The sequence below is a fragment of the Oryzias latipes genome, chromosome 21 (genome assembly GCF_053564925.1).
Source record: "Oryzias latipes strain Hd-rR chromosome 21, Olatipes_Hd-rR_3.1".
NCBI classification, from domain to species: Eukaryota; Metazoa; Chordata; class Actinopteri; order Beloniformes; family Adrianichthyidae; genus Oryzias; species Oryzias latipes.
The window spans coordinates 32452518-32465190 of record NC_136257.1 but is presented as its reverse complement, the minus strand read 5'-3'; the positions used below and the strand labels follow the sequence as shown (position 1 = coordinate 32465190).

The 12673-nt window shown below is 43.3% G+C and overlaps 1 protein-coding gene across 1 annotated transcript in view; it reads left to right on the top strand.

Annotated features, from left to right (window-relative positions):
- Window positions 1-524: 524 nt before the first annotated feature.
- LOC144988791 (uncharacterized) overlaps window positions 525-12673 on the top strand; it is a 51643-nt gene continuing 39494 nt past the window's right edge. Inside the window, exons 1-2 of the mRNA XM_078939727.1 lie at window positions 525-891; window positions 1032-1897. Of these exons, the coding sequence (XP_078795853.1) occupies window positions 1339-1897 (559 nt within the window). The 5' untranslated portion in view covers window positions 525-891; window positions 1032-1338. The remainder of the gene's footprint in view (window positions 892-1031; window positions 1898-12673) is intronic.

Sequence of the window (12673 nt, the reverse complement as noted above, 5' to 3'; positions counted from 1 at the left end):
ATGTGCATGAAATTAAAACTGGAGATACTCAGAAGGGTCCTCTCTCATCATGTAAAGTTTCATGGGTGTACACCTGACGGTGCCTGCGTAACAGGAAGTGGTCGATTATGTGCACCCAAATAATAGAAATTTATTATAAATCAGCCGTTTGTCTCAGGAAGCTGAGATTTCAGAATTAGATGCCTTTAATAACCTCCAGCTTTGATATGTAACACTATAGGGTCTACGAGAAACTTCATCACTTGATTTTTTTAATGAAATTTTGGACTGAACAAAGATTTTTAGCATAAATTCTGTTTAGGTTATCAGCACCAAGAATTCAACTTTCATAGGCATTTATGTGCTACTGCTTCCTAAAAAAATTCAGAATTATTGAAGTTACAGGTGAACTTTTAGACATCATTTCATCCAAAAAGGTCCGAAAACGTCTTTTTAGGCAAAACTGCAAACACCTATTTTTTTGCATAACTTATCTTTCAAATATCAGCACAAAAAAATTAAAAACGGTAGGGATCTGTGTTTGCTGCCTTCCATATTTTTTTCAGACTTAAAAGTGTAACAGATGATTTATAAAAAATCCTTTTTCATCCAAAAACCTGTGTTAAATCTGTCTAGACTCCAAACAAACATTTTTTTATGGTAACTTATGTTTCAACAATCGACACCAATTTTCACAGACCTATAGCTAAACATGTCCCATAGCTACCTGAATATTTTCATAGATATAAAATGAACTGGTCATTCTAACATCTGGCATTCTAACATCTAACATCTTACATGTGAAAGCCTCTCTCAGCCTGGCTCTGCTGAAGGAGTCGTGTTACAACCCCGCCCCCTCCTGCTGGGACCCCTGCTATGTAAATTAGCAAGCAGTGAACAGAGAGATGAGGAGTAAGAATGACCATTATTCAGGCATGCATAATCCAAAGACAGCCAGTTAAACACTGAAAGACATATTTTTTCGGTATGTCTTTCATACATCTTTAGTATTAAAAACTCTCCAAGATGAATGTGCCTGACTCCACCTGCAGGTGGATCACAGACTTCCTGACGGACAGACAGCAGTATGTGAGGCTGGGGAAGCTCGTCTCAGATACTCGGACCACAAGCACCGGATCCCCCCAGGGCTGTGTCCTTTCACCCCTGTTACTCTCCCTGTACACAAACAGCTGCACAGCTGGTCACCTGTCTGTCAAACTCCTGAAGTTTGCTGACGACACCACACTCATCGGCCTCATCTCTGACAGAGATGAGTCGGCCTACAGGAGTGAAATAGCCAGGCTGGTGTCATAGTGCAGCGCTAACAACCTGGAGCTTAATGCTCTGAAGACAGTGGAGATGACAGTGGACTTGAGGAAGGCCCCAGCCCCCCTCCCCCCTGTCATCCTCTGTGACTCCCCGGTGACCTCTGTGGAGTCCTTCTGCTTCCTGGGAACCATCATCAGCCAGGACCTCAAGTGGGAGCAGAACATCAGCTCCATCACTAAGAAGGTCCAGCAGAGGATGTACTTCCTGAGGCAGCTGAATAAGTTTCACCTCCCTGAAAAGATGCTGGTAGACTTTTACACCGCCATCATCGAATCCACCCTCACGTCCTCCATCACAGTCTGGTTCGCTGCGGCCACGGCCAGAGACAAGGCCAAGCTGCAACGCGTCATCCACTCAGCAGAGAAGGTGATCGGCTGCCACCTCCCGTCTCTCCAGGAGCTGCACATCTCCAGGACCTGGAGGCGGGCAGCCAGGATTGTAGCCAACCCCTCTCATCCAGGACATAATCTCTTTCGGCCCCTCCCTTCTGGCAAGAGGCTCCGGTCCATCAGGACCAGGACCTCGCGCCACAAGAACAGCTTCTTCCCCACTGCAGCCAGCCTGCTGAACAGAACCCCAACTCCCCCAGGTGACCCCCCCTCCCCCCCCCCGCCCACCAAAGGACTGTCGGTGCCACTTACAGGCCCCACCATCCCAGCCCATCTGTGCTCCCACTTTAATTCACCTTACTCTACTGTATATAGTGTGTTGTTGTTGTTAACTTAATTTTTAACTTATTCTTAATTGCACTATACACCAAGTCAAATTCCTCGTTTTGTAAAGTGCGCTCTACTGAACCTGGCAATAAAACTTTTTCTGATTCCTGATTCTGATTCTGATTCTATTAATCATTGTTTTTTATTCATTCAAAATGCAATTAAATCAATAGTTTATCTTTTTTCTTTTCCTTTTTCTTTTTTTTTATCTCTTATATCCTTTTTTATAATCAATGTTTGAACTTCTTTTCCTTTCTATTGTCATGGTTTCAGTTTGTTGTCTTTTTTTTCGCTTTAGTTCTTGTTCTGTCTTGTTTGGTTCTGTTTCCTGTTTTATTTTGAAAGGTTTCCTGTCTTGTCATGTTTCTTGAGTTTTACTTCCTTTGGTCCCCATCTGCCCTAATCGTGTTCACCTGTGTCTTGTCTGCCCTGTCTGTATATAAGTCTTGTCTCTGCCTTCCTCCTGTGCTGGTCCATTAACTTCTGCTCATGTTGATCACGTCTTCTTGTCTGGCGTCCATGTCCCTTGCCAAGCCACAGTAAGTTTTTGTTTTTAGTTTTGTCATCCTGCTCTGCAGCGCTTTTTGTTAGTTAAATAAACCCACTTGCCCTGAACCCGTTTGCCTCCCGTCTCTGCGCCTGGGTCCTACCTGCTCTCGAGCCTCCCCCCCACACGACATCTATACATCCAATGAAATTAAACTACAAATCAACAAACACAACTGATAACAAATGTCTCTAAAAAATGATGTGTATATTTGCAGAACCTTAAAAACACCAAACAAATAACAAATGCTTCCCAATTAAAGCACAAAAAATGGAACACAAAATGTAAAACCCAAGTTAGAAATTGCAATTTGAAAAAGATACTTTTTTCAGCAGCTTTTCAAAATCAATCACCAATTCTACACTTCTGTGGATGAAACAAAGAACTCCAGAACAATGAAGCCATTTCTCTAAGTCTCTCTCACCTTCAGTTTTAAACAAGGTCTGTGAAAATCCACCATACATTGGTCACATGAACTCAGAGACCTGCTAAAAGTGCACAATTGTAAAAGCTCTTTTATATAGACAACTGTTTGTTTGCTTAGAGCTCTAAATATAAAAAAAAATGCTTTTCTATCACCTAGACACAGATGGAGAACCATATCAACTGGATTAATAACAGGGTGGCATGTTTAGACAACATGAAGCTGTCCATAGCATTTTTGACCTAAACATGTAAACACATCCTTGGCTCTGCGGTTAGGAAATGGTATTTGGGAATCTCTTTATACCAGGAGCCAGCCTGGCCATTGGAACATCGCCACAGTGCCCATCCAGACTGGGACAGCAACGGGGTCCACTTCAGAGCCGTGAGCTGCTGTGTTTAACTCCAGCTGTCCCAGCAAGGGAGACAACTGCAGCAACATCCACTGACCAAGCTGACAAGCCCTGGCAGAAAAGATCCCCACAAGAAAAACACTGGCTCAGGCAGGCTGGTCAAAAAAAAAATAGTTTTGCCATTGTCTTGCAGCTCGCAGATCAAGTGGTTTAGTTTTCCAGTAATGTCAGTCAAGAATGCAAGTTCAGATTCACAATGTTCATATTCACCATATTCAACAGACATCTCCTCCAATAGCACCTTAAAAATCCTGTGCTGTTTTGCTTTGCAGCTGAGGTTGTTTACGATTTTCAGAATAAGAGTCATTATATGTCCAGAGCCAATCACTTCTGCACATAAGGCCTGCTGGTGAATGACGCAGCAGTAATGCAGACATTTTGGAAAGTCTGGGTCAGCTTTACAGTGAGTGATGAAACCTGTTTGTCTATTGATCATAGCAGGAGTCCCATCTGCAGTCACTGCTACCAGCTTTTCTAATTGTACCTTTTTCTGCACAAAAACTCCTTCACCGTGTTATACATTTCAACTCCTCTTGTAGTTGTCTGTTAGGGCAGATGTGTCAGAAGTTCTTCTCTTGTGGAAACCAAAAGCTATGCTGTACTGTTGCCGTCCACAGACTCATCACACTGGACGTTAACCACCTGCACTTTGCAAGATCCCGGTCCAGCTAATTGGCCAAGTTATCAGACATAGCTGACACTCATCTAGACATTGTAGTGGAAATTGAATGAGTTCTATTGTTCTCATCCTTAGGGACAGTGATAGCAATTATCATCATTGCTTGAATTTTTTTCATGCTATATGCAAAAGTCTTTGTCCCTTAAGGCAACAGATTACAGCCCCCCCCCCCCCCCCCCCCCCCCCCCCCCCCCCGGCTGCTGTCGTATTAACAATAGCTTGGAGCTCCAGAATGGACAAGAAAAAACGACGAGAATGGCTCGAGCAGGGCGTTGCTCACGGGGCGGTCGCTCGTGCCATGCGGTCGCACGTGCTCGGGCCCGCTAAATGCTACTTGTAGCTTTAATTATTATTCTTTTTCTTCCGACGGAAGAGTCGCCTTTTTGAGGCCTTTAACATACCCCAAAACTCACCAAATTTGGCACACACATCAGGAGTCGCGAAAAATTTCGTATTTTACAGGAGATTGGCATGGGCGCACAAAAACGGCTCGACAGCGCCACCTACAGTGACATTTGTCCCGAGCCCCCGCATATGCTTTGACATACAAGCTTGATTTTTTCAGGGCATGTTCATCAGATGGAAACCTACAAAAAAGTCTGTAAGTACCAAGCTGTCAGTCGCACAGGAAGTCTGCTATATTGATGTCAATATGTCATTTTTGCTCTATTTTGGACATTTGCAGGCCTCCTTCTAGAACGAACTCCTCCTAGAGATTTGTGAATAATGACTCCAAACTTTGGTTTTGTAAACTAGACACATGTCCGATGTTAAATTGCAAAGCTTTTAAGTTTTTACAGAAGTTTGTGACCGTGGCGGCGCGTAGAAATTCGACCTTGTTTCGAAAACACGCCATGAAAAGAAAAATGGCCATTACTCAGCCATGCATAATCCAATCTGATCAAAAATTGATATGCATGATTGTAGTCTGACTCTGAACACATCTGCAGTGAAAGAATCTGGAAAAAGTGTAGCGCCACCTGCTGGCAAGAGGAAATGACATGTTTTACTTGGAGCATCACTGCTCCGAGTAGGATGAGCCGACACACCTGAAAATGACGTCCACCTGTTGAAAAGCCATTGAAGTTTACTCTGACAAAAAACCATAACTTTCAATGCGGGGGTGTGGTCGTGACAGAGCGGCAAAGTTGGGCGTCTCGCCATGCACACAAAAGTTGCTCTCACGTGCACATTCCTTGTCCAATCTCACTGAAATTCAATGGATATGATGAAGCTTCTATTCTGAACCCATGGATATGACAATCTTGGACGAGCTCTATAGCGCCACCTAGTTATTGCATTGGGCACATTCTGCCCTGTATTTTCTCTTTGCTTTGTCCGATGTGCATGAAATTAAAACTGGAGATACTCAGAAGGGTCCTCTCTCATCATGTAAAGTTTCATGGGTGTACACCTGACGGTGCCTGCGTAACAGGAAGTGGTCGATTATGTGCACCCAAATAATAGAAATTTATTATAAATCAGCCGTTTGTCTCAGGAAGCTGAGATTTCAGAATTAGATGCCTTTAATAACCTCCAGCTTTGATATGTAACACTATAGGGTCTACGAGAAACTTCATCACTTGATTTTTTTAATGAAATTTTGGACTGAACAAAGATTTTTAGCATAAATTCTGTTTAGGTTATCAGCACCAAGAATTCAACTTTCATAGGCATTTATGTGCTACTGCTTCCTAAAAAAATTCAGAATTATTGAAGTTACAGGTGAACTTTTATTCAACATTTCATCCAAAAAGGTCCGAAAACGTCTTTTTAGGCAAAACTACAAACACCTATTTTTTTTCATAACTTAATCATCATATATCAACACCATTTATTTTTTTAAATGTAGGGATCTGTGTTTGCTGCCTTCCATATTTTTTTCAGAAGTCCAGGTGAAACAGATGATTTTAAAAAAATCCTGATTCATCCCAAAACCTGTGCTTTTTCCGTCTGGACTCCAAACAAGTGTGTTTTAAAATTACTTATGCTTCAAATATCCACACCAAGTTTCACACGCATATAGCTGAACATGTCTAAATGCTTATTGAATATTCTTTACAGATATAAAATGAACTGGTCAACTGTAGGATGTCATTTCCTCTTACATGCTTCAGTCTTTTCCTCATGCTGCAGCTTGTTCGTCAGCCTGCTCTGTTGCTGGAGTCAAATTTCACCCCCCCCCCCCCCACACACACACACACCAGCTGCCAGTTCATATGCTAACTAACCCAGAAGTGAGGTGACAAGAGTTTAGACACAAGAGGGAGGGCAGACTGCTTTTTCATTTGTTTTGTATGTCTTTCATAGATTTTTATGAATAATCATTGCTTTTCTAGTCATGTAAAATGCAATTAACCTAATATTTTATCTTTTTTTTTTACAAACAAAACATATGAATGTGCTCCAAAACAAAACCCAACTCTCAGTACAGTTCTACAGATGTAACATAAGACTTAGACAGTAAATGTCTCTTTTATCCTTTTTTAATCAATGCTGCAACTTCTTTTCCTTAATATAAATCCAATGAAATTAAACTACAAAACCAAATAACACAACGTATAGCAAATTTCTCTAAATAAATTATGTGTATATACAATATGTAGCACTTTTAAACAAAATAATAACAAATCCTTCCAATACAAGCACAGAAAAATGGAACACAAAATTTAAAACCCAAATTTGAAATGGCAATTTTAAAAAGATAATTTTTTCAGCCTGCTAAAAGTGCACAATTGTAAAAGCTCTTTTATATAGACAACTGTTTGGTTGCTTAGAGCTCTAAATATAAAAACAATGCCTTTATGGACGTGGCACGGATGGCACGGATGTTCAGCAGGGTAAACCCCAGGAAAGCGGCGGGACCTGATGGAGTTCCCGGAAAGGTTCTGCGGGCCTGCGCCGATCAACTCTCCCAGGTCTTCACAAAAATCTTCAACCTGTCGCTAGCTCAGGCTTTCATCCCTGCTTGCCTGAAGTCATCCACTATCATCCCGATACCCAAAAAGTCCTCATCCACAGCCTTCCTCACGGACTTCCGCCCAGTTGCACTCACTGCTGTCATCACAAAGTGTCTGGAGCGGCTGCTCCTGGGACACATCAAAGACTCCCTCCCTCCAATCTTCGTCCCCCACCAGTTTGCTTACAAAGCAAACAGATCAACGGATGATGCCATTTCCATCACCCTCCACACTGCGCTGAGCCACCTGGAACACAGAGACACCTACGCCAGGATGCTCTTTGTGGACTATAGCTCAGCCTTTAACACAATCATTCCTGACATTCTGGTCAACAAACTGTCTGAACTAGGACTCCACCCACTCACCTGCTCGTGGATCAAGGACTTCCTGACAAACAGACCACAGACAGTCAAACTTGACCCCCACCTCTCCTCCACCCGGACGCTGAGCACAGGCTCCACACAGGGATGTGTGCTGAGTCCTCTGCTGTACACACTGTACACAGCAGACTGCAGACCAGCCCACACCAGCAACACCGTGGTGAAGTTTGCAGACGACACTACTGTGGTGGGGCTGATCTCTGGGGACGACGAGACGGCCTACAGAGACGAAGTCCTGAAACTCTCAAGGTGGTGTCAGGCTAATAACCTCATCCTGAACACCACCAAGACCAAGGAGATCATCCTGGACTTCAGAAAAAACAGAACAGATCCACCCCCACTCTACATCGATGGAAACTGTGTGGAGAGGGTCCACAGCTTCACCCTCCTGGGCACCACCATCTCTGCTGACCTCACATGGTCTAACAACACCATGACTGTCATCAGGAAGGCCCAGCAACGCCTGCACTTCCTGAGAAAACTTAGGAGGAACGACGTCAGCCAGGAGCTGCTGGTAACGTTCTACCGCTCAACCATTGAGAGCATTCTGTCCTATGGCATCACAGTGTGGTTTTCCCACTGCACTGAAGCAGAACGGCAGAGTCTCCAGAGAATGGTAAAGACAGCGCAGAGGATCATCGGCTGCCCCCTCCCCTCACTGAAGGACATTTACCAGTCTCGCTGCCTCAGCAGAGTGACTAGCATCACCACTAACTCCACCCATTCTGCTTTCCCTCTGTTTGAACTGCTGCCCTCTGGAAGGAGGTACAGGTCCATCAGAACCAGGACAAACAGACTAAGAAACAGCTTTTTTCCACAGGCAATTATCATACGGAATGCACATACGTCCACCAACCACACCTCACTCTAATTTTACTACAATGCGTGCAATATCCTGACTGTCTAACCGGGTCACTGTGCAATAACTTGATATTTATTAAGCTGTGCTCACAGCAACTCATGTAATTCCATTCTATTTTATTCACAAATATTTAATATTTAACAGTTTCTGTCCATATTGTTCATTTTTTGTTAAGAGTTGTAAATACAGTATTTCTTTTTCTATTCTATTTTTATTTTTATTTTATGTAACTCCTTCACTCCAAGGCTGCTGCAATTTCATTGTATCCCCATGTACAATGACAATAAACGATTCTGATTCTGATTTTATCACTTAGACACAGATGGAGAACCATATCAACTGGATTGGTAACAGCAACAACCACCGACCAAGCCGGCAAGCCCTGGCAGAAAAGATCCCCACAAGAAACACTGCAGGCTGTTCCATAAAAAATATAGTTTTACCATTGCCTTGCAGATCACAGTTGAAGTGGTTTAGTTTTCCTAAAAAAATTCAGAATGATTGAAGTTACAGGTGAACTTTTAGACAACATTTGATCCAAAAAGGTCCGAAAACGTCTTTTTAGGCAAAACTGCAAACACCTATTTTTTTGCATAACTTATCTTTCAAATATCAGCACAAAAAAATTAAAAACGGTAGGGATCTGTGTTTGCTGCCTTCCATATTTTTTTCAGACTTAAAAGTGTAACAGATGATTTATAAAAAATCCTTTTTCATCCAAAAACCTGTGTTAAATCTGTCTAGACTCCAAACAAACATTTTTTTATGGTAACTTATGTTTCAACAATCGACACCAATTTTCACAGACCTAAAGCTGAACATGTCCCATAGCTCCCTGAATATTTTCATAGATATAAAATGAACTGGTCATTCTAACATCTAGCATTCTAACATCTAACATCTTACATGTCAAAGCCTCTCTCAGCCTGGCTCTGCTGAAGGAGTCGTGTTACAACCCCGCCCCCTCCTGCTGGGACCCCTGCTATGTAAATTAGCAAGCAGTGAACAGAGAGATGAGGAGTAAGAATGGCCATTACTCAGGCATGCATAATCCAAAGACAGCCAGTTAAACAATGAAAGACATATTTTTTCGGTATGTCTTTCATACATCTTTAGTATTAAAAACTCTCCAAGATGAATGTGCCTGACTCCACCTGCAGGTGGATCACAGACTTCCTGACGGACAGACAGCAGTATGTGAGGCTGGGGAAGCTCGTCTCAGATACTCGGACCACAAGCACCGGATCCCCCCAGGGCTGTGTCCTTTCACCCCTGTTACTCTCCCTGTACACAAACAGCTGCACAGCTGGTCACCTGTCTGTCAAACTCCTGAAGTTTGCTGACGACACCACACTCATCGGCCTCATCTCTGACGGAGATGAGTCGGCCTACAGGAGTGAAATAGCCAGGCTGGTGTCATAGTGCAGCGCTAACAACCTGGAGCTTAATGCTCTGAAGACAGTGGAGATGACAGTGGACTTCAGGAAGGCCCCAGCCCCCCTCCCCCCTGTCATCCTCTGTGACTCCCCGGTGACCTCTGTGGAGTCCTTCTGCTTCCTGGGAACCATCATCAGCCAGGACCTCAAGTGGGAGCAGAACATCAGCTCCATCACTAAGAAGGTCCAGCAGAGGATGTACTTCCTGAGGCAGCTGAAGAAGTTTCACCTCCCTGAAAAGATGCTGGTAGACTTTTACACCGCCATCATCGAATCCACCCTCACGTCCTCCATCACAGTCTGGTTCGCTGCGGCCACGGCCAGAGACAAGGCCAAGCTGCAACGCGTCATCCACTCAGCAGAGAAGGTGATCGGCTGCCACCTCCCGTCTCTCCAGGAGCTGCACATCTCCAGGACCTGGAGGCGGGCAGCCAGGATTGTAGCCAACCCCTCTCATCCATAATCTCTTTCGGCCCCTCCCTTCTGGCAAGAGGCTCCGGTCCATCAGGACCAGGACCTCGCGCCACAAGAACAGCTTCTTCCCCACTGCAGCCAGCCTGCTGAACAGAACCCCAACTCCCCCAGGTGACCCCCCCTCCCCCCCCCGCCCACCAAAGGACTGTCGGTGACACTTACAGGCCCCACCATCCCAGCCCATCTGTGCTCCCACTTTACTTCACCTTACTCTACTGTATATAGTGTGTTGTTGTTGTTAACTTAATTTTTAACTTATTCTTAATTGCACTATACACCAAGTCAAATTCCTTGTTTTGTAAAGTGCGCTCTACTGAACCTGGCAATAAAACTTTTTCTGATTTCTGATTCTGATTCTATTAATCATTGTTTTTTATTCATTCAAAATGCAATTAAATCAATAGTTTATCTTTTTTCTTTTCCTTTTTCTTTTTTTTTATCTCTTATATCCTTTTTTATAATCAATGTTTGAACTTCTTTTCCTTTCTATTGTCATGGTTTCAGTTTGTTGTCTTGTTTTTCGCTTTAGTTCTTGTTCTGCCTTGTTTGGTTCTGTTTCCTGTTTTATTTTGAAAGGTTTCCTGTCTTGTCATGTTTCTTGAGTTTTACTTCCTTTGGTCCCCATCTGCCCTAATCGTGTTCACCTGTGTCTTGTCTGCCCTGTCTGTATATAAGTCTTGTCTCTGCCTTCCTCCTGTGCTGGTCCATTAACTTCTGCTCATGTTGATCACGTCTTCTTGTCTGGCGGCCATGTCCCTTGCCATGCCACAGTAAGTTTTTGTTTTTAGTTTTGTCATCCTGCTCTGCAGCGCTTTTTGTTAGTTAAATAAATCCACTTGCCCTGAACCCGTTTGCCTCCCGTCTCTGCGCCTGGGTCCTACCTGCTCTCGTGCCTCCCCCCCACACGACATCTATACATCCAATGAAATTAAACTACAAATCAACAAACACAACTGATAACAAATGTCTCTAAAAAATGATGTGTATATTTGCAGAACCTTAAAAACACCAAACAAATAACAAATGCTTCCCAATTAAAGCACAAAAAATGGAACACAAAATGTAAAACCCAAGTTAGAAATTGCAATTTGAAAAAGATACTTTTTTCAGCAGCTTTTCAAAATCAATCACCAATTCTACTCTTCTGTGGATGAAACAAAGTACTCCAGAACAATGAAGCCATTTCTCTAAGTCTCTCTCACCTTCAGTTTTAAACAAGGTCTGTGAAAATCCACCATACATTGGTCACATGAACTCAGAGACCTGCTAAAAGTGCACAATTGTAAAAGCTCTTTTATATAGACAACTGTTTGTTTGCTTAGAGCTCTAAATATAAAAAAATGCTTTTCTATCACCTAGACACAGATGGAGAACCATATCAACTGGATTAATAACAGGGTGGCATGTTTAGACAACATGAAGCTGTCCATCACATTTTTGACCTAAACATGCAAACACATCCTTGGCTCTGCGGTTAGGAAATGGTATTTGGGAATCTCTTTATACCAGGAGCCAGCCTGGCCATTGGAACATCGCCACAGTGCCCATCCAGACTGGGACAGCAACGGGGTCCACTTCAGAGCCGTGAGCTGCTGTGTTTAACTCCAGCTGTCCCAGCAAGGGAGACAACTGCAGCAACATCCACTGACCAAGCTGACAAGCCCTGGCAGAAAAGATCCCCACAAGAAAAACACTGGCTCAGGCAGGCTGGTCAAAAAAAAAATAGTTTTGCCATTGTCTTGCAGCTCGCAGATCAAGTGGTTTAGTTTTCCAGTAATGTCAGTCAAGAATGCAAGTTCAGATTCACAATGTTCATATTCACCATATTCAACAGACATCTCCTCCAATAGCACCTTAAAAATCTTGTGCTGTTTTGCTTTGCAGCTGAGGTTGTTTACGATTTTCAGAATAAGAGTCATTATATGTCCAGAGCCAATAACTTCTGCACATAAGGCCTGCTGGTGAATGACGCAGCAGTAATGCAGACATTTTGGAAAGTCTGGGTCAGCTTTACAGTGAGTGATGAAACCTGTTTGTCTATTGATCATAGCAGGAGTCCCATCTGCAGTCACTGCTACCAGCTTTTCTAATTGTACCTTTTTTCTGCACAAAAACTCCTTCACCGTGTTATACATTTCAACTCCTCTTGTAGTTGTCTGTTAGGGCAGATGTGTCAGGAGTTCTTCTCTTGTGGAAACCAAAAGCTATGCTGTACTGTTGCCGTCCACAGACTCATCACACTGGACGTTAACCACCTGCACTTTGCAAGATCCCGGTCCAGCTAATTGGCCAAGCTATCAGACATAGCTGACACTCATCTAGACATTGTAGTGGAAATTGAATGAGTTCTATTGTTCTCATCCTTAGGGACAGTGATAGCAATTATCATCATTGCTTGAATTTTTTTCATGCTATATGCAAAAGTCTTTGTCCCTTAAGGCAACAGATTACAGCCCCCCCCCCCCCCCCCCCAGG